General features: G+C 36.9%; 1 protein-coding gene across 1 annotated transcript; it reads left to right on the top strand.

Moving 5' to 3' along the window:
* Positions 1 to 7055: 7055 nt before the first annotated feature.
* On the top strand, positions 7056 to 11173 carry LOC110265609 (uncharacterized). Its single transcript, XM_088492720.1, has 5 exons — positions 7056 to 7787; positions 8370 to 10216; positions 10305 to 10509; positions 10601 to 10767; positions 10858 to 11173. The coding sequence occupies exons 2-5, from the start codon at positions 8380 to 8382 to the stop codon at positions 11013 to 11015; spliced, it is 2367 nt and encodes a 788-aa protein (XP_088348846.1). The 5' UTR covers positions 7056 to 7787; positions 8370 to 8379; the 3' UTR covers positions 11016 to 11173.
* Positions 11174 to 23363: the final 12190 nt, after the last annotated feature.

Genomic DNA, 23363 nt, shown 5'->3' with positions numbered 1-23363 from the left:
ACAGTCAACACGCAATAGCACAATTTAATGCATATATATGATGAATATGTGTTGAAAAGAACTTATTAGGTGTTTTAAAAGTAAATAATAACAATTTGGATTTAGCTAATACTATATGTGATTTAAGATAAGTGTAAGAGTTTTTCATATAAGTAACACTACTTCTACTTACAAAAAGCATTCTAACGGCGCCAATTCAAAATTACTAGAAATTTATGCAATTATAAAGTTAGGTTTATTCAAATATAATACAACAATTCAAATTTTAATAATTCAGAGGCTATATAAACATTGACATTCAATATACTTCAATTTATTCAATAGCAAAAGTTCTATTCAATTTCGTTCAATTTCCTTCAAAACACACTGATACAAGAAGATTATTAGTTCATATTAAATACTATATGGACCCATAAATGTACTTTAGTGACCATTTTTTCTTGCACAGCTACTTGATAGATACAATACTTCATTAATGTAATTTATTTAATATGAGAAGTTGTAAGATAACTCAGTAAATGCATTCACTTCATTTATAAGATAACTCAGTAAGTTTAAAGCAGTGAACTTTTTTAAAAATTGTAGAACTAAAAAGTCCCAGCAATCCTTACTTTATAAAAGAAGCTAAAAAGAAACTAATTTAAAAGGAAGCATATTTAATACCAACTACTTCAAAAACATTTTTTTTAAATGAAAAAGATAAAAATAAGAAGGGATATTCAATTCTAGTCTAATTAAGCTATCCTCTCCTCTCCTTTCTCTCCTCTCCCCAAAGGAAAAAAAAGCCTAAAACTTGAAATTAAAGTTTGTGAGGCTTCAAAAAACACATACATTAGAGAAAAAGAAAGCAAAAGGACAGGCAAAAAAAAAAAGCAGAGGCATTAGCTGAAAAACCAAGGATTTTTTCATTTTAGACACAGAAACGTGATCCCAAAACCTGTTATAGTTGTGAACTTAAGTAATAAAACAAAACATATTTTAGGCTAGCTAAGTAACAAGGATCAAATTCTTTGTAACAACGTTACATGCATATTTAAACCAAATGCCTATTGACTGCTAGGAAAGAGTTAAAACAATAGTATTAACTTGGTTTCAACTTTCAAGAGAAATGCAACTTTTCAATTCAACACAACACAAAAATAAATCAATTCAGAGTTTAATAACATCAGTTCTATTCTATTCTATAATTCCATGGCACCCAAGAATAATATTAACAAAAAAAAATAAATCAATTCAACTAACACATTCAACACAACACGGCCATAATAACCAACTCATATGCACCGATTTGATTATAGAGACTTGCTACTTAAATTAAACTTCAATCAAATACAGAATTCTATTTCATCAAATCCAATAAACATAATAGGGTTTCCAAAAGACATTGTACCTACCCTGTGATGCATTCTTCATCAGCGGATAAGTCCACGCATATTCTTCGCAAGTTTTAAAACTTTTTCAAATCCTGTTTAACCATAGGAAAATAAATAGGAAAATCAATGACAGAAAGTGTGAAATAGGAAAAGAAATAAAAGAAAGGAATAAGAATAGGACTTACGAAGAAGCAAGAAGCTAAGATTGATGAATGCCTGGAGAGTCTAGGGGTTTTTAACCTACCACCATAGAATATCTCAAATTTAATCACCATAAAAGGAAAAATGACCTTAATAGCAAGATAGCAAAGAGTACAGCTATATATGGTTCATCAATTAAACTGCGAAAATATACAACAAAATGTCCCGCCACATAACATTCAAATGATAGTTTATTCAATATATATATATATATATATATATATATATATATATATATATATATATATATATATATATATATATATATATATATAAAAGCATAAATAGAACCCAGACAGAACAAAACTAAAACGTGAACCAGTGTTATCCAGATTCAAGGATCAATCATGTGCGGCAAGAAATAAGCAAAGTAAATATGTAACATTCCTTCTAGCAAAATACCGTGCTTAAGTCAGGGTATTTCTACTAGAAGGAACATTACGTAACCTTTTCTAGTATTAACTACTTAATTATCGAGCCTTTGTATCGAGTTCGCGTTTCAATTTTAAGAAAATACCAGAAAATTTTGTTTTTATTCATTAAAGTCATGTTTCAAAGATTTTCAACAAATAATAATCACATAAATATTATTAATAATAATTCTTATACAAAAGAAACAAAATGAAACTCAAATACAATATGCCAAACCTACCCCTCTGTGAAATAAAATTTCAAGGGACAACAGCGAGGGGACTCTATAAGAGCAATTTAAACCATAAAGAAAACCTACTAATCGCTCGCAGCTTCAAATTGCGTCTTCAAACCTGTGTCACTGAAAGGGTGGAAAATTTGGGGGTGAGAACCAAACCACATGTTCTCAGTAGAGGTCGAAAATGCCGTTAAAGTAAAGAATAAAGCGCAAATAGTTAGTGTAACGACCCAATTTTCAATACGCCTAGGACATACCAGAAACTGAGTGCTACCAATTTGTCATCCTAATTATTATCTATTATTTATTATATGAGCCTGATTCGTTGTTAAAAACGTAGTTAATTTGCGGGGTATTTTTTTTCTTTTCTCTCTTGTTATTTTCGGCTAAAATGATGAAATGAGACAGCTTTGGAGGTCTTGGGGGTGTAAGGTGAGTTGTGATTGGTTGGCTTGGAGGTGGATTAAAATAATATTAAAATATCTCTGGTGTACAACTACTAAAACTAGGTGTATCGGAACACTCGTAAAAACATCTCTAAAAATTATTTTCTGAGCTACTAGCATAAATGACACTAGTAACATATTTATTATGAGAATAAAACATGTATAATGAGGTCTTAGCATTGCTAAATTCATCAGAGAGTGCTGGTACTAAGCTGCACCAGTAAACCGTAAACCCGGTTAAACCGATTTTCTGTTTTTAACAAAAACAGACCAGGTAACCTTATAATATCATTCAAGCATGTTCTAATACTAATATAATGATAATATTATACTATTATCTATCTTCTCTCATGAATCGAGTCCGGTTCATTAAACTGAGACTATTTACGAAAAACAGAATCAAAACTCCTAACCAATACGGTTCAAAAACAAGGTTCTTCGTGATTGCGTTATCGAGCTTGCCTCAAAAGAGGTTCTAGCTTAAGGATGACATAATGTCAATGAGGATCGAGATACTTGTTGATATAGAAGAGGTGTTCTCTTTACTGATCTTCCGGAGAAATCCGTGCCTTTAGAAAAGATCTCATGTACTCGAAAATCAGGGTTGTTACAGTTAGCTTCGTTCAGAGACATTTAAAATAACACTGTTTTCATTAGCCTTACGAATCCTCTTGAAAACCAACAGTTTAACATTCAAAATCCAAAACTTTCTTTAAGAGCATCAGTTAATTATCTAAAATCTTAAACCCATTTTTTTCTTTATAAAACTCTTAAAAGTTTTCCTATACTGTATGAATGACCAACTTGTCTCAAGCATAGGTTCAATTAAGCCTATGCTGTAAGAATTTGATTTTTCATACTTTACTAGTCCATAAACATAAAAAAAAGTTACCTACACGGTATAAATGATCATCCTGTTCCAAGCATAGGTTCATTAAGTCTATGCCGAACCAGTCAGATACTTTATACAGTACTAGACCTCAAACACAAACCAGTCACGGTCTCAGCCCCAAGCAATTCAGTCAACACCTAATTCACCACAATCCAGCCAATCAGTTACAAACACAAGTAATGAGGTTCAAACACAATCAAGAGCAATTACATCAAGTATAGCAATTAACAGTTAACAGAATTATTCACTTAGGCAAACCAATTACAATATACACACCCAAACAATGTCACATAGATGCATATAATGAATGTCTAGTCCTAGTACAGGCCATGAGCTCATGTGTCAGTTAGCACCTGCATTCCCGACATTTATCCGGTCATGAGTTCACGGTTTCCTGGATACGATTTTCCGTTCAAATAAATGCACATAAAATTATTAGCAGCTCTATTGAGACAGCCTCTATTTTCTACTCGCAGGAAATATATACTCTTGGGAACGGAAAATTGCTGTAGGTATCCTAGTTTTCCTACAGAAGCTCTTGGGTTGCCTCAGGACAACAAATAAAAAAACAAATATCTCTTGGGTTGCTTCAAGTAACAGATAAATAAGCAAATATGTCTTGGGTTGCTTCAAGCAACAGATAAATAAGCAAATATCTCTTGGGTTGCCTCAATGCAACAGACAATCATATAATAAGTACTTTATTCTTTCCTTTTTCTTTCATAATTGCAAATACGCAAGCGGGACAAGACCCACGCCCTTGCCAACAATCTCATAGACCAAATAATCTTTTCTCAAAAGAATCAGGAAAGTTATCGTCTTTAAACAAGTCTTAAATATTCATTTTGATTAAGTCCTTATACTTTTATGAAAATTTGAACATGATCTCTTCTAAAAATAGGACTTAACCACCCTTGCGGGTCTAAACCAAACAATTTACCAAACTCTTTCAACCTTTCCAGCATCACATCAATTCAGAATCAAACAAATTTCAACATTGAATCAGCTATATAACGCTAAGGTTCATCTTTAATATAGAAAATAAACTCGGAATTACGCAACTTTACGTCCAGGTGTTCATCGTGAAATAATATTTTTAACAAATCAAAGGTCATGATTTTCTGATTTCTCTAGCTTTAGAAATAGAGGAAAAACCGTGACTGCTCTACAGTGTGTAAAACCAGAAAATAGCAGCAGCATGTGATATTCAAAATTCAATATAAAATCTAAGTTAAATCCAATGACCTTAAAAATTAATATGGTTCAACTTCACTCATCCAGGTTTCTTTTCCAATTGGCTCCAAGACATTATCATTTTTAATAAAAAAGTTATGTAACTTAGAAGTTGAGTAATTTTCCGCAGAATTCTGTTTTAAAAGTAAATGAACTTATCTTCTTCCAAGACCCATAACTTACTCATTAAAACATAGACAGCCATGAAAGTTAAGTCACATATGCTAAACATACTTAATTTTCACTTCCAATTGGTTGAATCTCGATATCTGACCAGATTCAAAAGTTATAAACTCTCAAAGTCATTGATTTAAGAAAACAGAATCTGGGGTTTATTGCATAATGCATCGTTTTTCAAAAATTCATATCTTTAAAACCACAAATTCAACCGTTCTGAAATTTTACGAAATTAAAATAATAGGACTAAAGTTTCATTTAAAATTGGTTCTATTTCAAAATTCAATTCGAAACATTCACAGCAGAGCCAACAAGTTACTGCTGTTCCAAAAATTCTACAGTAAAAATCAGATTCCACAACCATTACTAAAAAATTCACCATAAATCATATAATTAATGAAAAGATCTCAAACTCTCCAGTTCAGTCCCAATTATTCCCAAGTTTAACCAAGACTTGGTTTCACACAATTCCGATCATCACATAATTAGTTACAGCTTTTCAAAGTTACTGTTTTCATTTAAAGGTAATGCAGAAATCAGATTTCACGGCTTAACTTTGAAAAATCATAACTAATTCTTCAGTTAATACGAAACCTTCAAATTTAAATTCTAATAACTACACTTGTTAAAGTTTACTCATATTTTAATCTCATACCATTTTGATCACTAGAAAATTACTGGGTCGTCCTCAAAGTAACCATTCTATTTTGAAAACCTGATTCTTAATAATAGTTTAGTCTTTTAGGTCCTAATTCTTCAACAATTCTCAATCCAGTATCAAATATATCGAATGATTATCTCAGTCTCAACCATTTATACATAATCAATCAAAACCACAATTCTCAACTAGTCTCGAGTCACTTTCACAGCCATAGCAATATACCAAACAACCATTTCAACAACCAACAATCAATAATTCAATCATCTACCACACATAGTTACAATCAATTCAATCACAACACCAAGCACAATCGCAACCACAATCCAACATTCATCTAATCAATTAATTACTCACAGCTATTAATCCTATTTGCAGTTATTCAATAAACCTTGTAGGCGTTCTTAAATTAAAACCATTTAAATTAAACCCCCTACCTCAGTTAGTCGAGACCGTCGAATTTAAATGCGATGATCCCCTTCTTTTTCCAGTTTACAGTAGCCAGTTGATGACCAGAATTCACTACCCATACATATAATGAATCCGTTCTTTAGCAAGCGCACCAAATTATCGTCAAGTAATAACCTACAGTGGAGTGGGGTCGAATCCATAGAGATTAATTGGATTAAGCAAGCAATAGTTGATTAATTAGCTTAGTTAGACAAGCATAATTAGATGATAAACAACAAGAAAATGTAAATGACATGAAAGTAAAGGAAAGCAATAAAGTACAAGAAAGTAAATGGCAAGGAAAATAAAGTACGAGAAAGTAAAGTGCTGAAAATGTAAAGTGCAGAAAAGTAAATAACCATAAAGTAAATAAAAGAAAGAAAGAAAAAATAAAGATTGGGATAAAGAGATATTGCATTCTCCGGATTAATTGATTTCATCTCATCTTCAATCATGCAACTCATTGACCTCTTGGCAATCATGAGTGATTGAGTCCCAATCCCTTGGTAACTCAATCTCCCCAATCTTGATCAATAGCCAATTCCTTGGTCTAGTTACTCATGAGAGGAGATGAAGCTTGTTCCCTGATTATACCACACATCCTCATAGATCCAAGTAGTGGGTGGATTATATGTCACCATATCCAATCACCAAAACCCAAATCTACTTAAGTGTGAGAAAGGATTTCAAGCATGGTTTTATGATTCCTCTTCCAAGGTTCACATAAAACCCAAATACATTCAATCTCTTTTCCAAGATAATTGAATGCTAGAATCAAGAACAAAATCCCTTCTAGTAAATCAAAGAGATATGAAGAGAAGAAGAAGAATAAAAATAATCAATCCATTGAAAAATAATAGAGCTCTCTTTCCCAATGGAAAAAGTTAGTAATTCATAACTAAATTATTTACAAAGTAAGAAAGAAAAGAGAAGAAATTGATGGTGAATAGAGAGGGTCCTAAGCATAGTTATCAGACCCGGCTCGACCCGGCCGGTTCGACCGGAAACCCGGTCACCCGGTCACCTGCCCGGGCCGAGCCATACGTTGAACCGGACTTGCAATTAACCCGGTGGAACCCGGTTCAACCCGGCGGGTTTTGATGAAAACCGGTGACCCGGCCGGGTGACGTGACCCGGTCCGGGTTGGGAATTTTTTTTTTTTTTTTTTATTCCTAAGCAAAACGGCGTCGTTCTAATGCATATTTCCCCCCTCCCCAAACTGAACTGAAACCTCAAACCCTAATGGCTATCCCCCCCTTCCCCCATTGCCTCGCCCTCACGCCCTCACCTCACATCTCCTGATCTCTCTAATGGCGTCTGAGAAGAGTTCTCACTTCTCACTTCTCTGACTCTCTGAGACTTTGAGAGTCTAACTTCATCAACCTCGTCGTCACTCTCAGTCTCGCGTCGTCCTCGTCGTCACCCCCCTGCCAACCTCGTCGTCGTCACTCTCAGTCTCGCGTGGTCCTCGTCGGCTCTGTTCATCAAGTCGCGGCCTCACCTCTCGTCGGCGCTGTTCATCAAGTCGCGGCCTCACCTCTCGTCGGCGCTGTTCATCAAGTCGCGGCCTCACCTCTCGTCGTCACTCTCAGTCTCGGGTGGTCCTCATCAGCGCTGTTCATCAACTAGCTCAGAAAGCTCAGAACGCTTCTGCGGCCTCACCTCTCCGTCACTCACAGTCTCTGCCTCAGTTCCTCTGCTCCCTCAGGTCAGTGCCTCTGCTATTGACCTATTGTTATGGAATCTGTTGATAAATTTGATTTTTTAGAGTAGTTCTTGAATTGTATTGTTGCTGGATTCTGGTGGGTAATTTGGTATCTGTTGAATTGAATTATATTGTTGCTGGTTGGTAATTTGGTCTCTGCTTCGGATCCTTGGCATTTGTCAAAAAATTTCTTCATTTTGCTCTCTAGTCCTTTGATTCTTGTCTTGAATCTGCCTTTCCGATCTTTCTCAGTTGAGAGGCACTTCAATTCTGTTGCATTGTTCTTGTCTTCTTGAATTGTATTTTCCCTGTTTGTTGCTGGTTGCTGCTGTTGCTAGTTGCTGTGTTGGTAATTTGGTATATAGTTTTTTAGTTGCTGGTTGTTTAGAGTTGCTGTTAGTTGAATCAGAAAACTTTGGTGTTGTTGTTTACTGCTGGTTTGTTTAGACTTTAGACTTTGGAGTTGTTGTTAGTTGAATCAGGATTCAGGAAACTTTGGTGAAATGGTGGTGGTGGTTGTTGGGTTGCTTAAAAACTGATTTAAGCAAATCCTGTTGCTGAAAATATTTTTGGTTTTTTTGCTAGAATTTTAAAAATGGCTTCATCTCAAACACCATCAGAAACGCCACCATCTCAAGAACAAGCATCATCAGCAACTCCTACCCCTGATCTTACCACTAAAAGAGTTTATAACAATAGAGGAAAGACTGATCCAGCTTGGGGTCATTGTAAACAAATTGTGGAAAAAACAGGGAAAATTACTATGATGTGCATATATTGTGACAAACCTGTTAGGGGAGGTGGGATTAATCGATTTAAGTATCACTTGGCTGGAAAAGGAGGAGATGTTGAGAAGTGCAAAAAGGTTCCACCTGCTGTTGCTCATCAATTTGGGCAAAGTATTGAAGAATTTATGAATAAGAAAAGGAAAACTCAAGAAAATTATGCAGAAAGTTATGGAGCATGTGATGATGTTGAAAGAGAATTTGATAGAATGGAAGAGGTTGAAGCACGACAGCAACAACTCCAACATTCAAGGACAAGGTTGCCACCACCTGCAGCTAGGAAAGGGAAAAAGACTACTGGAATAGAGACTTTTTTCCCATCTTCAACAACACCTGGAGCCCAACCAACGATAAAAAGTGTATTGCAAAGTAAAGAAATTGTGGAAAAATGTGACATTGCCATTGCAAAGTGGATGGTTGATGCTTCTGTGCCATTTAATGCAGTTAATTCAGCATATTACCAACCAATGATTGATGCTATTGCAAACATGGGTGCAGGATATAAAGGTCCAAACTTTGGTAGAGTTCGTGGGTATTTGTTGAGTAAGTTGGTGGAGGATGTGAAAAAGATGATTGAACAGTATCGTGAAATTTGGAAGCGAACTGGATGTACTATAATGGCTGATGGATGGACTGATCGTTGTAGGCGCACTTTAATTAACTTCTTGGTTTATTGTCCTAAAGGAACTATCTTCCTAAAGTCTGTTGATGCTTCTCATGCCTCCAAGACTGCTGAATTATTGTTTAGGCTTTTTAAGGATGTTGTCAACTTTGTCGGTCCTGAAAATGTTGTTCATATAGTGACGGATAATGCTGCAAATTATGTTGCTGCTGGAAGGTTGTTGGAAGCTGAATTCCCTAAGTTGTATTGGTCTCCTTGTGCTGCGCATTGTATTAATTTGATGTTGCAAGATATTGGAAAGTTGAATGAAGTCAGTGAGACAGTTTCACATGCTTCAAAGATTACTAAATACATATATAATCATTGTCATCCACTGTATCTTATGAGGAAGTTTACCGGTGGACGAGAAATACTTCGTCCAGCTCCAACTCGCTTTGCTACCAATTTCATAGCTTTGCAGAGTATTCTGGCTCAAAAAGATGCATTAAGAGCTATGGTAACTTCTAAAGAATGGACAATCTCAGCCTACTCCAAAGAAGCTAAAGCTAAAACATTTGTGGATCAAGTTTTAGACTCTAAGTTTTGGAATCAATGTACAGATGTTGTCAAGCTTACTGAGCCACTTGTTCGTGTGCTTCGTATTGTGGATAGTGAAGATAAAGCTGCAATGGGTTTTCTTTATCAAGCTTTTAATATGGCTAGAGAAGAGATGGTGAAGAGGTTTCGACGAAGAAAGAAGATTGTGGAGCCTTACTTGAAGATTTTGGATACTCGTTGGGATTCACAACTTAAAAGAAATCTTCATGCTGCTGGCTATTGGTTAAACCCTGCTTTTCGATTCAATGCTGCTGAATTTGAAAAACATATGCAAACCACTTCTGGCCTACTAGATGTAATTGAGAAATATTCATATGATGATCCAGAATTGAATACTAAGTTGACAAGTGAGAAGAGAATATATTCTAATGCTGAAGATGATTTTGGAAGACAATCTGCACTGCGTGAACGAAGTACAGTGATGCCAGGTAAATATTTTATTTAGTTTTATCTTTCTTTATTCGTTAATTTATTTAGAAAAGCTATTTGTAATGCATTGCCTCTTTTGATTTTAAGACCAATGGTGGGAATCTTATGGAACTGGAGCACCAAATTTACAAAAGTTAGCCATTCGTGTTTTAAGTCAAACTTGTAGTTCTTCTGGTTGTGAGCGAAATTGGAGTATTTTTGAACACATCCACACAAAGAAGAGGAATCGGTTAGAACACCAAAAGCTTAATGATCTTGTTTTCGTTCATTATAACTTGAGGCTACAACAAAGGTATCTTCTATAATTATTTATCTAATTTTAAAAAGTATTGTTCATTAAAATTTAATCTTTAGTTTAGTAATTACATAACTTGATAACATAGGAATCTAATGAGAAAGCAAAGCTATGATCCAATTTGTCTTGATACATTTAATGAGCATTCGGATTGGATATTGGAAGATTCACCGCCGTTTTTAACTCCTGAAGAGGTTGATGCTCTACGAAATGATTTGGCAAATATGTCCATTCAACCAACTTTGGATGATCTAGGTAAATTCTTCAATTGCTTGAATATTTTAATCGTCAGTTGCTATTATGAATTATTCTTGATATTGATTTGTCAAAAATACACAAATGTAGATCAATTAAATTTGGAAGATGACCAAGATAATGATGGACCAAGTAACAATGCTATGGAAGATATGGATACAAATCAAAATGAGGGAAATGTTGATCAAGCTCCTAATTTGCCCTATGAAGATGTTGATGCCGACTTTGAGCTCACCCCTTGGACTTGATTTAATGATTGTGTTATCTTTAACTTGCTCTAGTTGATTTAAACTGAGAACATATTTTGTACTAAAAACTAGTTTATTAACTCTTCCTTTAGATTATTAGTTATGTTTAAGACTTGATATTTGATTATTAATGTTTGTAAGACTCGCATTTTAAGTTTTAAGACATTATTTCAATTTTATTAATATAATTTTATATTTTTTTAGTTATGACCGGGTTAACCGGGTGAATTAGTGACCCACCGGTTGAACCAGTAACCCGATGACCCGGTCATATGACCGGGTTGATTACCGGTTCGGTTCTGATAACTATGGTCCTAAGACTTCCCCCCAATCCAGCATGCCTAATTCTATGAACTAAGGCCTTTATATAGGCTCTCCTAACTTACAAACTTAAATGAAATTAAAAGCAAATTACAATGAAATAAAAATAAACTATTTTAGATGCTTCTTGTGGCCTTGATTGGTTGACAATTGTTGCTTGAATGAGAGTTGGAGTGGGCTTGGCTGAAGGTTGGGGGCTGCAAGAAGAAGTTGGCGTGTGGTTCCAAGTGCCACTCCCACTTGATTTTGCTATTTGGATTGTGACACACTTTGCAACGTTGAAAGTATGGAGTTTTTTGGGCCTCAAATTGAATGTCCACTATAAAGTATTATATATTGTTGGAAATTCCTGGATGTTAGCTTTTCATCTCCCTTGAAATCAACTCATTTGAAACTCTCAAGTTATGCCCATTTGAAGGTGACTAGGTCAGTCTGTCAAGTAGCCCGGCCTGCCACGCCCACTTCTGTCGTGCCACGCCCCCTATGTTGTAAAACTGGCGTGCCACACCCACTCTTTGGCATGCCACGCCCCATATGTTCCTCTCTGGCCATTAGAACTGGCGTGCCACGCCCAAAGCTTTAAGTGGCACGCCCAATATGAAAATAGAACTGGCGTGCCACACCTTCGATATCAAGTGGCATGCCCAGGTTTTGCAACGCTGAAATAATGGCCATTTTCACCTCCAGTTTTAACGTGCACTATAGAGTATTATATGTCGTTAAAAAGCTCTTGATGTCAGCTCTCCAACGCCACTAAAATTAGATCATTTGGACCTCTACAACTCAAGCTATGTTCCTTTAAAGATGACGAGGTCAGGCTGGTAACTTTGTAGTGATGTGTTTTTCTTGTGATTTCGAGATCAATATAAAGTGTTATATATGGTTGGAAAGCCCTGGATGTTTACTTTCTAATGGCACTGAAATCACTTGATTTGGAGTTGTGTACCTCAAGATATCTTCATTTGAATGAGAGGAGGTCAGGCTGGCATATGTGCTGGCGTGCCACGCCCAATGCTTGGCGTGCCACGCCCAATGCTTGGCGTGCCACGCCCAATGCTTGGCGTGCCACGCCCATAGTGGGGCTCAAAATCACTCTTCTGAAACTTAAGCCTGGCGTGCCACGCCCAAAACACCAAGTGACATGCCCTCTTTGAGACTTGGCTTCACAAACTTGGCGTGCCACGCCCAGAGCTCCAAGTGGCACGCCCATTGTTAAGAGTTAGTTCAAAAGCTTGGCGTGCCACTCCCAGCTTCACACGCCCAGCTTTATTTGTTATTTCCTTCCCCTTTTGTTGCTCTTTTCACCTAAAATTTAGTACAAACCCATTTCAAAGCAATGTACTTTAATATATATCATTTGGTTCATGAAATTGCATTGATTCAATGAGATTATACTCTTTTTATGACCCTTTTAGATAAGAAAAGGGGTACATGATGCGCAGTCATCACAACACCAAACTTAAACTTTGCTTGTCCTCAAGCAAATAAAGAATCATGCAATAAAGTTTGACAAACCAAGGTGAGAAGAGTAGCAATTTTTATGTTCATGGTTGGCTAGTTTCTTATGCATGCTACAATCACAAAATAAATTCAAATGATTGATGCTTCTATCTAGCTCATTTTATGAAATCTTTTTCTTTATATTCCTTCCTTGAAACAAGCTTTTCATTCTTTTCTTAGCTTAGCTTCTTGGGTGCTTTGCACCATTTGTTGACAGCTACGACTCTAAATGCTTTGTTTTCAAGTATTACCACTTGATACATAAGCACCACGAGAATTTAATTAAAGGACTCATTTTGCTCATTTGTTTCTTTTCTTTACTCTCTAATCATTGATTCTCAGAGCCTTGAGCTTGAGGGAGTGCTTTTGCACTTGAGCCTAACCTTGACTCTAAGTGTTTTATTTTCAAGCTTTTTGCTTGATACATAAACACCACAAGTACTTAACAATTGAATTGTCATTGGTACTCAGAGCTTTCAGCTTTCTCATTCTTTCCCTTTTCTTTTCTTGCCTTATTTACAATTGCTTCTTCAAGGTTTTCATGATTTCAAAAATTTCATAAAATGTCCTAGATGAAAACTTTCATCAAACAAATTCAAATGCAATTGAGCAACAATAGCCATGCTAGCTTCCCAATACTTATAAGCTCATGCTAACTTCTTCTTTAATTACCTTGTTTGTTTAAGATCATGATTCTTAATTACTTTGAACTCGCAAAACTCAAGATGGTAGTCATAATGTCATAGCACATGTTACAATTCAGCAATCAAGCTATGCTTATTCACAAAGAGTAATCACACATGCATACAAAGAAAATAGAAGACAATCATGCAATTTAAAAATACTGGAAACAAATAAGAGGAAAAAGAACTTTACCACCTTGTAGTTCATCTTCATTGTTGTTGTCACTTTCTTCCTATTCTTTCCCTTCCCACACTAAACTTAGAATGATTGCTTGTCCTCAAGCAACAAATAAAACAATGGTGATGGGGTCTATGATGGGTCATGAATATCTTAAATAATGAAATGTGAGTAATGCATGTGCTTGAGCAAGCAAAAATTAAAGATATAACAAGGGCACAAGAATGGAAACAGAGACAATATGATTGCATTAATAAGTGGTGTGCATGGTACTTTGCATGAAAGATAAGTAGCAACACCAAACTTAGTGTGACACTCTTATTTTAGAATGTTGCAAGTACCCAGTGAAGATTGAAAATCAAATTGTTGCATGGCAATACCAAACTTAGAATGCAATCATATGTCAAATTATTGAAAGTAAACTAAGCAAGGAGAGAAAATTTTACCTATGGTTGGGTTGCCTCCCAACAAGTGCTCTTTTAATGTCATTAGCTTGACATGTTGTTCTCAACTTTCTTCTTCTTCTTCCAGTTTGTTAAGAGGAATGACCTCAAGAGGAAAGATGAGCCAGTTGATGTCCCCTGTTTTGAGTGCCTCCCAACAAGCTTTCTTTTGTTGTTAGCTTGAGTGAACTTGCTTGTTGGGGTAGGGGTGGGATTGTTCTTTGACCTTCTCTTTTTCATGGATATGGTCCTTTGTTTCTTGGTCACAATCCTCTTTTTAGTGCTTTTGTTGGTTGCCTTCACTTCTTTGATTTCAAGCCTTGGTTGTTGTGTGATGGTTAGAGTGTCTTCTTCATCAAGAAGTTCTTGGAATGGTAGCTCTCTTGGTACAAAGATCTCTTCTTCTTGCTCTACCAATTCCTCATTTTCACCCTCATTAAGCACTTCTCCACTCCTTAGACTGATGGCATGATATTCTTCCCCTAGCCAAGGGAAGACATTGGTTGGTTCATCAACAAAATATTATGCCAATTGTCTCATTTTCTCTTCTTGATTTCTCCTTGAGATTTCCATCTTCAATCACCTCTTTTACATTTTGCCTTAAAAACTCACTGAGTTGGGCAATGAAGAGATATCTCTTGGGGAGTTCTATTGCAAATTCTAGAAGATTTTGTGGAGGTACATAGGTTGGACAATTACGGGATAATAGTCCTTGAAAAATGGGGTATGTAGCATTAAAATCCCTTCCAAAGCCAAAATTTCTGTAGGTGTCATAACAATATGAACTGTTTTGTGGCTCTGAGAGATATTCCATTTTATTTGATTCTTCATACTCTATCATTTCTTGGTGATATTTCCAGCCACCATTAGAATAATGACTAGAATCATTTTGTGGTTGTGGGAAATATCCCATATGACATGATTGATCAAAATGTGAGATAAACTTCATTCTTACTTGCAAAATGTTCTGTCTCAAATAATAATCACCAAAAGAAATTGGAATCCCATTGTCATAGATGAGGGGTTCTTAGTGAGGCAATAACACAAATACCTTAGTAGCAAGAGAAAATTAAAAGAAATTAAATGACAAAAACAAAAAGAAAGAAAGAAAGTGTCTAATCTAGGTAATCAACCAACCGGTAGTTTGTTAATCACAATTAATCATTGACAACGGCACCATAAAACTTGATGACTAGAATTCACTACCCATACATATAATGAATCCGTTCTTTGGCAAGCGCACCAAATTGTCGTCAAGTAATAACCCACAGTGGAGTGGGGTCGAATCCACAGAGATTAGTTGGATTAAGCAAGCAATAGTTGACTAATTAGCCTAGTTAGACAAGCATAATTAGATGATAAGCAACAAGAAAATGTAAATAACATAAAAGTAAAGGAAAGCAATAAAGTACAAGAAAGTAAATGGCAAGGAAAATAAAGTACGAGAAAGTAAAGTGTTGGAAATGTAAAGTGCAGAAAAGTAAATAACCATAAAGTAAATAAAAGAAAGAAAGAAAAAATAAAGATTGGGATAAAGAGATATTGCATTCTTCGAATTAATTGATTTCATCTCATCTTCAATCATGCAACTCATTGACCTCTTGGCAATCATGAGTGATTGAGTCCCAATCCCTTGGTAACTCAATCTCCCCAATCTTGATCAATAGCCAATTCCTTGGTCTAGTTACTCATGAGAGAAGATGAAGCTTGTTCCCTGATTATACCACACATCCTCATAGATCCAAGTAGTGGGTGGATTATATGTCACCATATCCAATCACGAAAACCCAAATCTACTCAAGTGTGAGAAAGGATTTCAAGCATGGTTTTATGATTCCTCTTCCAAGGTTCACATAAAACCCAAATACATTCAATCTCTTTTCCAAGATAATTGAATGCTAGAATCAAGAACAAAATTCCTTCTAGTAAATCAAAGAGATATGAAGAGAAGAAGAAGAATAAAAATAATCAATCCATTGAAAAACAATAGAGCTCTCTTTCCGAATAGAAAGAGTTAGTAATTCGTAACTAAATTATTTACAAAGTAAGAAAGAAAAGAAAAGAAATTGATGGTGAACAGAGAGGGTCCTAAGACTTTCCCCCAATCCAGCATGCCTAATTCTATGAACTAAGGCCTTTATATAGGCTCTCCTAAATTACAAACTTAAATGAAATTAAAAGCAAATTACAATAAAATAAAAATAAACTATTTTATATGCTTCATGTGGCCTTGATTGGTTGACAATTGTAGCTTGAATGAAAGTTGGAGTAGGATTGGTTGAAGGTTGGGGGCTGCAGGAAGAAGTTGGCATGTGGTTCCAAGTGCCACTCCCACTTGATTTTGCTCTTTGGATTGTGACCCACTTTGAAACGTTAAAGTATGAGTTTTTTGGGCCTTAAATTGAATGTCCACTATAATGTATTATATATTTTTGGAAATCCCTGGATGTTAGCTTTCTAATGCTTTTGGAATCAACTCATTTGGACCTCTGTAGTTTAAGTTATGCCCATTTAAAGGTGACTAGGTCAGTCTGTCAAGTAGCCCGGCATGCCACGCTCACTTCTGGCGTGCCACGCCCCCTATGTTGTAAAACTGGCGTGCCACGCCCACTCTTTGGCATGTCACGCCCTATATGTTTCTCTCTGGCTATTAGAACTAGCGTGCCACGTCCAAAGCTTCAAGTGGCACGCCCATTATGAAAATGGAGTTGGCGTGCCACGCCTTCAATATCAAGTGACACGCCCAGGTTTTGAAATGCTGAAATAATGGCCTTTTTCACCTTCAGTTTTAATGTCCACTATAAATTACTATATATCGTTGGAAATCTCTTGATGTCATCTTTCCAACACCATAAAAATCAGATCATTTGGACCTCTACAACTCAAGTTATGTTCCTTTAAAGATGAAGAGGTCAGGCTGGTAACTCTGTAGTGATGTGTTTTTCTCCTTGTGATTTCGGGGTCAATATCTCCCTTAATTCCAATGTCCATCATAAAGTGTTATATATGGTTGGAAAGACCTGGATGTTTACTTTCTAATGACACTAGAATCACTTCATTTAGAGTTGTGTAGCTCAGGATATTTTCATTTGAATGAGAGGAGGTCAGGCTGGCATATGTCCTGGCGTGCCACGCCTATAATGGGGCTCAAAATCACTCCTCTGGAACTTAAGCCTGCCGTGCCACACCCAAAACACCAAGTGGCACGCCCTCTTTGAGACTTGGCTTCACAAACTTGGCGTGCCACGCCCAAAGCTCCAGGTGGCATGCCCATTGTTGAGAGTTGGTTCAAAAGCTTGGCGTGCCACACCCAGAGCTTCAAGTGGCACGCCCAGCTTCACACGCCCAGCTTTATTTCTTATTTCCTTCCCCTTTTGTTGCTCTTTTCACCTAAAATTCAGCATAAATCCATTTTAAAGCAATGTACCATAATATATATCATTTGGTTCATGAAATTGCATTGATTCAATAAGATTATGCTCTTTTTATGACCCTTTTAGATAAGAAAAAGGGTACATGATGCGCATTCATCACCAGTGTGGCTGGAACAGCAGCAGTAGCCTCAGTTCTTCTGGGGCAGCAACAACAATGACATCGGTGGTTCCGGATAAGGACGGAAATTCCGAACAAAGACAATAATGATTGGCAGCTAGGGAAGATCAAGAAAACGAGGCATGTTATGTTCAAGGCAGTAGCAAACCAAATAGTGGCAACAGAACATAACTCAATGCTACCAAGGAAAAGCAGAATAGAACAACAATGGCAGAGTAACCTACGGTGACCATGAAGCATGGAGGCGATGGAAACAATGGCAGCGGCGGTGTGACGGGTTCGGCGGAGGCACAGCGATGGTGACGCGACGGTGCAGCTTCGGCAGTGATGAAGGCGCGACCGAGGCACATCGGTGCTACCCTTCGCACACAAGCTCTCCCTCTCCTCGCATTCGTCCTCTCCTCTCCTCTGGTACGCGACAACAGCGATGCTACTCGAAGCTCCATGGACGACGGTGACAAAAGCAAAGCACGCAGCGATGCTTGGAAATGGCAGCAATAGACGCGACGGGGTGCAGTGTTGACAGAACAGCGATGGGGCAGTAGCTTGGCGGCAACGTGCGTGACAGTGGCGCTTTCTTTCTCTTCTTCCCCATTTCTTCGTCTATGTGTTATCCGTGAGTGAGAGTGGCGGATGGAATAAGGGTTAGGGTTTCCCAATTTGGGAATTAGGGTAAAATTAGAGTTTTTATAAAGGAATAAGGATAAATATGAATAGATATTTTGATAAAATTGAAGGGTAGAGTGATTTTAAAATCAAATACACTTCATTAAAAATATCTAAAAATATTGTTTATCAACATATTGCTAAGTTCAATTAATTATTTCTAGTTTAAGTTATAAAATAAGCATATTAATCACATTTTTATAAAATATAGTTTAAACTCAATATTAATTATTCAAATTAAATGATATAACTTTTTATTATTTTTTTTCTATTATCAAAACTTAATTCCAAATTATATAAAATGATCAATTGAAATAAGATTACACAAAAATATTAATTAACTTAAACTCAAAGTATTTATAAAAATCAATTTAATCATGTCTAATAAATTAATCTCTAAGAGCTCAAACTAATAAAATAAACCATAATTCATTTATAATAGAAATTACTTAAATTGAATTGTACAATTTTTTCTTATTTTTCAATTACTAAAATATGCAAAATATTCCATTATGATAAAATTACGTAAGAATCTCATTTGGTTTAAAATGAAGTTATCTCCGAATCTATTTAATTATTTCTAATAAAATAATTTCTAAAATTATAAAGTTTAAACTTAATAAAATAAAATCACAATTTATTCATATTCAGATTTTCAAAAATGCGGGATGTTACAAAATACAATGGAATAAAAATAGAACTGCATGGTTGCTACATCTCTCTATCATTTAAATCTATATTACCTCTTTCTTTTAAACTAAGAAACTTTAGAAATGAAATTTACCAAGAATGGTGGAGTGATGCCATTGAATTAGAGGTTGCCAAAAGGTCAACAAAGCACTTTAAATTCATTATTCTATGGGAATGCTTATTGAACACCAATAGACCATTGACTACCGAAGCATAGACCACCTTGTATCAGAATGTTTATCAAAAGATAACAAGCACAACATTACCTTGCCTAACTTGGTGAGAATAGGAGGCACAATGCAACCTCTTTTATTTTTGACACCTGAAACAGTGACAGTCAAATTAGATTTTGACGAAACTAGATATAACAAATGGTATCTAAATGGGAAAAAGAGACAAAACAGTAGCAGAAACTGAGATTTAAATTAAAACCAGTGTGGCCTCCTAATAAACTATAAAATTTGAGAAAAATGAAAGAAACCGTGATAGTATCAAGCTTTTTAGAGAGTTGATTCTCCTATTTCAACAGTTTAAATGATTCCCTCACCATCTCCTGCACCGTAAATATCCTCCTCACTCACCATCTCTTCATTATTCTTTCACCAATCTCGCATTATGTTCATTTATTTTTCTCCTTATTGGGGTTTAAGACGTGAATCAAGATTCGGGAAATAAAACGATGGCATGAATCAACAAATTTGCTATAAATCCTTACCTAATTTGACTTCCTCGATTCTTAGATCCTCACATCTAGCATTCTTACCTATTTTCTTTCACTAATCATAGGCATCAGAGATCATGAAGTCTACGATCTAAAAGGTAGCACCGTACCTTGGGTGCAGGGGTTATACCTAAGTGCATGCAGAGATGCACCTTCATATGTGCTACACTGAGAATAGCTTACTTATAGAAAGGGTTCAGCAAATAAGTTCCCTAAAGAATAAGGGCACTTGTTAAATTAAAATAGAAACCTCCCAAGTTTTTACCTAATGGCTAAGGATTTTCATTGGCGAGATAGTGAATGTCTAAGAATCCCACCCCTCCCCTAACTTGCCATTTGGAAGGTTAGTTACAACATTTGTTGGCTCATTAACTCCCCTAGGAAATAATATTGACATTAGGAAATAAACAATTATCAGCTGGAAATATGGATCATTTGGCAAAGGCTTCAAAGCAAACTCCCTTTGGCATGTGTATCTTGGCTCTGTTTTGTGCAAAACACCATGTCCGTATCCAGGAATAACCTGGCGATCCAAAAGTGAATAGCCAAAACCTTATTAACAAATTTCTAATACTTTTCATTGCACTTACTCTATTTACGAAAACAACCCTTATTTTGGAAGTATAAAAAATTGTCCCCTAGTTCTTTTCAAATCTTTTACATAAAGTGTGAAACATGAAAAGAAATAAAAGAAAGGAATAAGAACAGGACTTACAAAGAAGCAAGAAGCTAAGATCGATGAATGCCTGGAGAGTCTAGTTTCTTCCAATGCTAAGCAGGAAGGGAGCGGTGCCAAAGGAGTTAGGGGTTTGTAGAAACGGAAGGGAGCGGCGGCAAAGGGAGCATCGACGGAGGGTTTGCGACGGCAATTGAGCAGAGGGAGTCACTGCTAGAGAGTCATCACAGAATGAGAGTTAGGGGTGCCGAAAGAGGGATTACCAATGGAGGCATTGCGAGCGCAGCTACGTTCTTCACAAGTGTCGTCGAAGTAGTTCTTCGTCGGAGTGTCATCGTCGCAGGAGTGGTTCGTCGTCACAGGAGTTAGGGCTTAATCTTTGAAGAAGGAGGAGTTAGGGTTTTAGTCTTTGTCGAAGGGTAGTATACGAGCTTCTGAAGGGTAGTACACGAGCTTTTTAGTCTTTAATCTCAAATGTTTTAAGTTACAAGACTTAAACATTTTAATTTGTAGGGTATATGAGCATTTTAAAATTTTTTTTTCTAAGGAAACCTTTTGGCCACGCTTTTGAAGCATGCCAAAAGGCTTGTAGGAAACGACTACGCTTTTCAAACGCCACAATAATAAAATTCTATTGTCACGCTTTAAAAGTGTGCCAAAATCTCTCTATGGCTACGCTTTATAAGCGTGGCAGAAAAAAACGTGGCTAATTCTCGCATCAACTGCCACCCTTATAAAAGCGTGGCCATTGACCCTTTTCGCCACGCTTTTGAAGCGTAGCAATAAAAAACGTGGCCAAATCTCTATTCAAGCTCCACCCTCACAAAAGCGTGGCCATAGACCACTTTTGGCCGCACTTTTAAAGCGTAGCAAAAAAAAGCGTGGCCATAGGCCTTTTTTCTTGTAGTGCTACTGCTCCCTCCTCAAGCTGTGCTCTTCCATGAGGATGATTCACCTTCCTTTGGTGCCATTGATGATAATATAAACCGAGAGTTTACTCTGCAACACCAAACTTAAAAGTTTGCTTGTCCCCAAGCAAAGAAAACTAAAAATGGGAAGGGACATGAAGAGCACACGGATGCGTATACAGAAAAGGATAAAAGTGATAGAAGGGGAAGGAAACTTTAAATATAAAAATCCCTTTTTTTTCATTTTTTACCCCTTTGTAGCGTTAAACGCCTATTATGTACGTGAAACGCCCCAAGGGGATCAAAAGTTTGCATGCGAACGCCTAAACCGCTACTCCCCTCATGGCGCTTAATGGCTCCTTGGCGTTTAGCGCCTGCAACGTAGATCCTTCAGGGTGTTCTATTTTTCTGTCTAAGTCTTCATGTCCCTGTTCTGAGCACTGTACATGATCACAAACATTAGAAAACCTAGGAAAACTTTAAAAAATCAATGAACAATAAAATGAAATCAAATTAAAATAAAACTGAAATAACCTAAAGGATACTCCTGGTTGGGTTGCCTCCCAACAAGTACTTTTTTACCGTCACTAGCTTGACGGTCAGCTCCTATAAGGAGGAAGATAGTCATAAAGGCTTAAATCCTCACCCCTCACTGTGAACTTCTTTTCTGTGCTCTCATGGATCAACTCAATATGCTCAAGAGACATGATCCTGTTCATTGTATGAGGTAAGATTGGGCTTGCAGTGAATACCACCCTAATCCTTAGTGAGAAGCCTTCAGTATGGATCTTTTTGTTTTTCCATCCCCTAGGCACCTTCCTCTTGGGTTTTTCTCTCTCCTTGGTGGGTGGTGAATGCCCAACACCAAACTTAGGTTTGATGTCTGGGGAAACTATATGAGTTTGCACCAAGGGGGGAAGCATCAGCATTACATTCTGCATGCAAGTACCTCCTTTGTCAGAGGGTGGTGGAGGTTGAAAAACCTTGAAGACCATCCAATCCTCATGTAACCTTAGTATCGATTTGCCTCTCTCAATGTCAATAAGGACTCTTCCAGTGGTTAGGAATGGCCTTTCTAAGATGATGGAGTCATTTATTTCTTCTCCTATGTCAAGTATCACAAAATCTGCCAAGAGGAAGAGCTCTCCAACCTTGACTAGTACGTTCTTCACTAGCCCATATGCCTGCTTCCGAGACTTGTTAGCCATCTCTAGTGCTATTCTTGTAGGTTGTGCCTCTTGGATTTCCAGCTTCTTTATTACAAACAGAGGCATTAGATTTATGCTTGAGCCAACGTCACACAGTGCTTTCCCAAAAGTAATAGTCCCAATCGTACAGAGGATCAGAAAGATTCCAAGGTCTGGCATCTTCTTGGGTAGCTTCCTCTGAATCAGTGTACTACACTCTTTGGTCAAGACTACAATTTCATCTCCTTTTAGGGCCTTCTTCTTAGAGAGTAAGCTTTTCATGAAAGCTATATAGGGAGGCACCTCCTCTAACACCACAGTAAAAGGAATATTGTACAAGAACTGAATGAATTGTTCACCCTCGATCTCCTCTTGTGACTTCTGAGGGTGTACTTTAATGCTCTCAGCCTCTTCTGGTGTTTCTGTTTGCTCTGATCCTTCAACAACTATGGCCTTGCACTTTTCTCTTGGGGTAGGCACTATGACACTGGGAAGAGTGAGGGGTCTCTGAAGTCGCTGAGGGTATGACAATTTGGCTTTGTACTTTGGGGCCTTTGGTAATGTAAGATGAGTGTCCAGAGTGATTGGAAAAGAATTGTCAGGGTGCCTGGGGGGAACGACTTTTGATTTGATGTCCATTGCCCCCCTCTCTGGGCGTTCAACGTCTATTATGCCCCCTCCTGGGCATTCTACTTCCACTCTGCTCCCTCCTGGGCGTTCTACTTCCACTCTGCCCCCTCTTGGGTGTTTTACTTCCTTGGTGGTGTCCTTTGCTGCTGTAATTTCACTCTCTAGTGCCTCTTTTTCATCCTGTGCTTCATTA

This window comes from Arachis ipaensis, chromosome B7, assembly GCF_059453495.1.
Source record: "Arachis ipaensis isolate K30076 ecotype BB chromosome B7, ASM5945349v1, whole genome shotgun sequence".
Taxonomy (NCBI): domain Eukaryota; kingdom Viridiplantae; phylum Streptophyta; class Magnoliopsida; order Fabales; family Fabaceae; genus Arachis; species Arachis ipaensis.
Note: the sequence above shows the minus strand (reverse complement) of the source record. Positions and strands in the feature narration are given on the sequence as shown.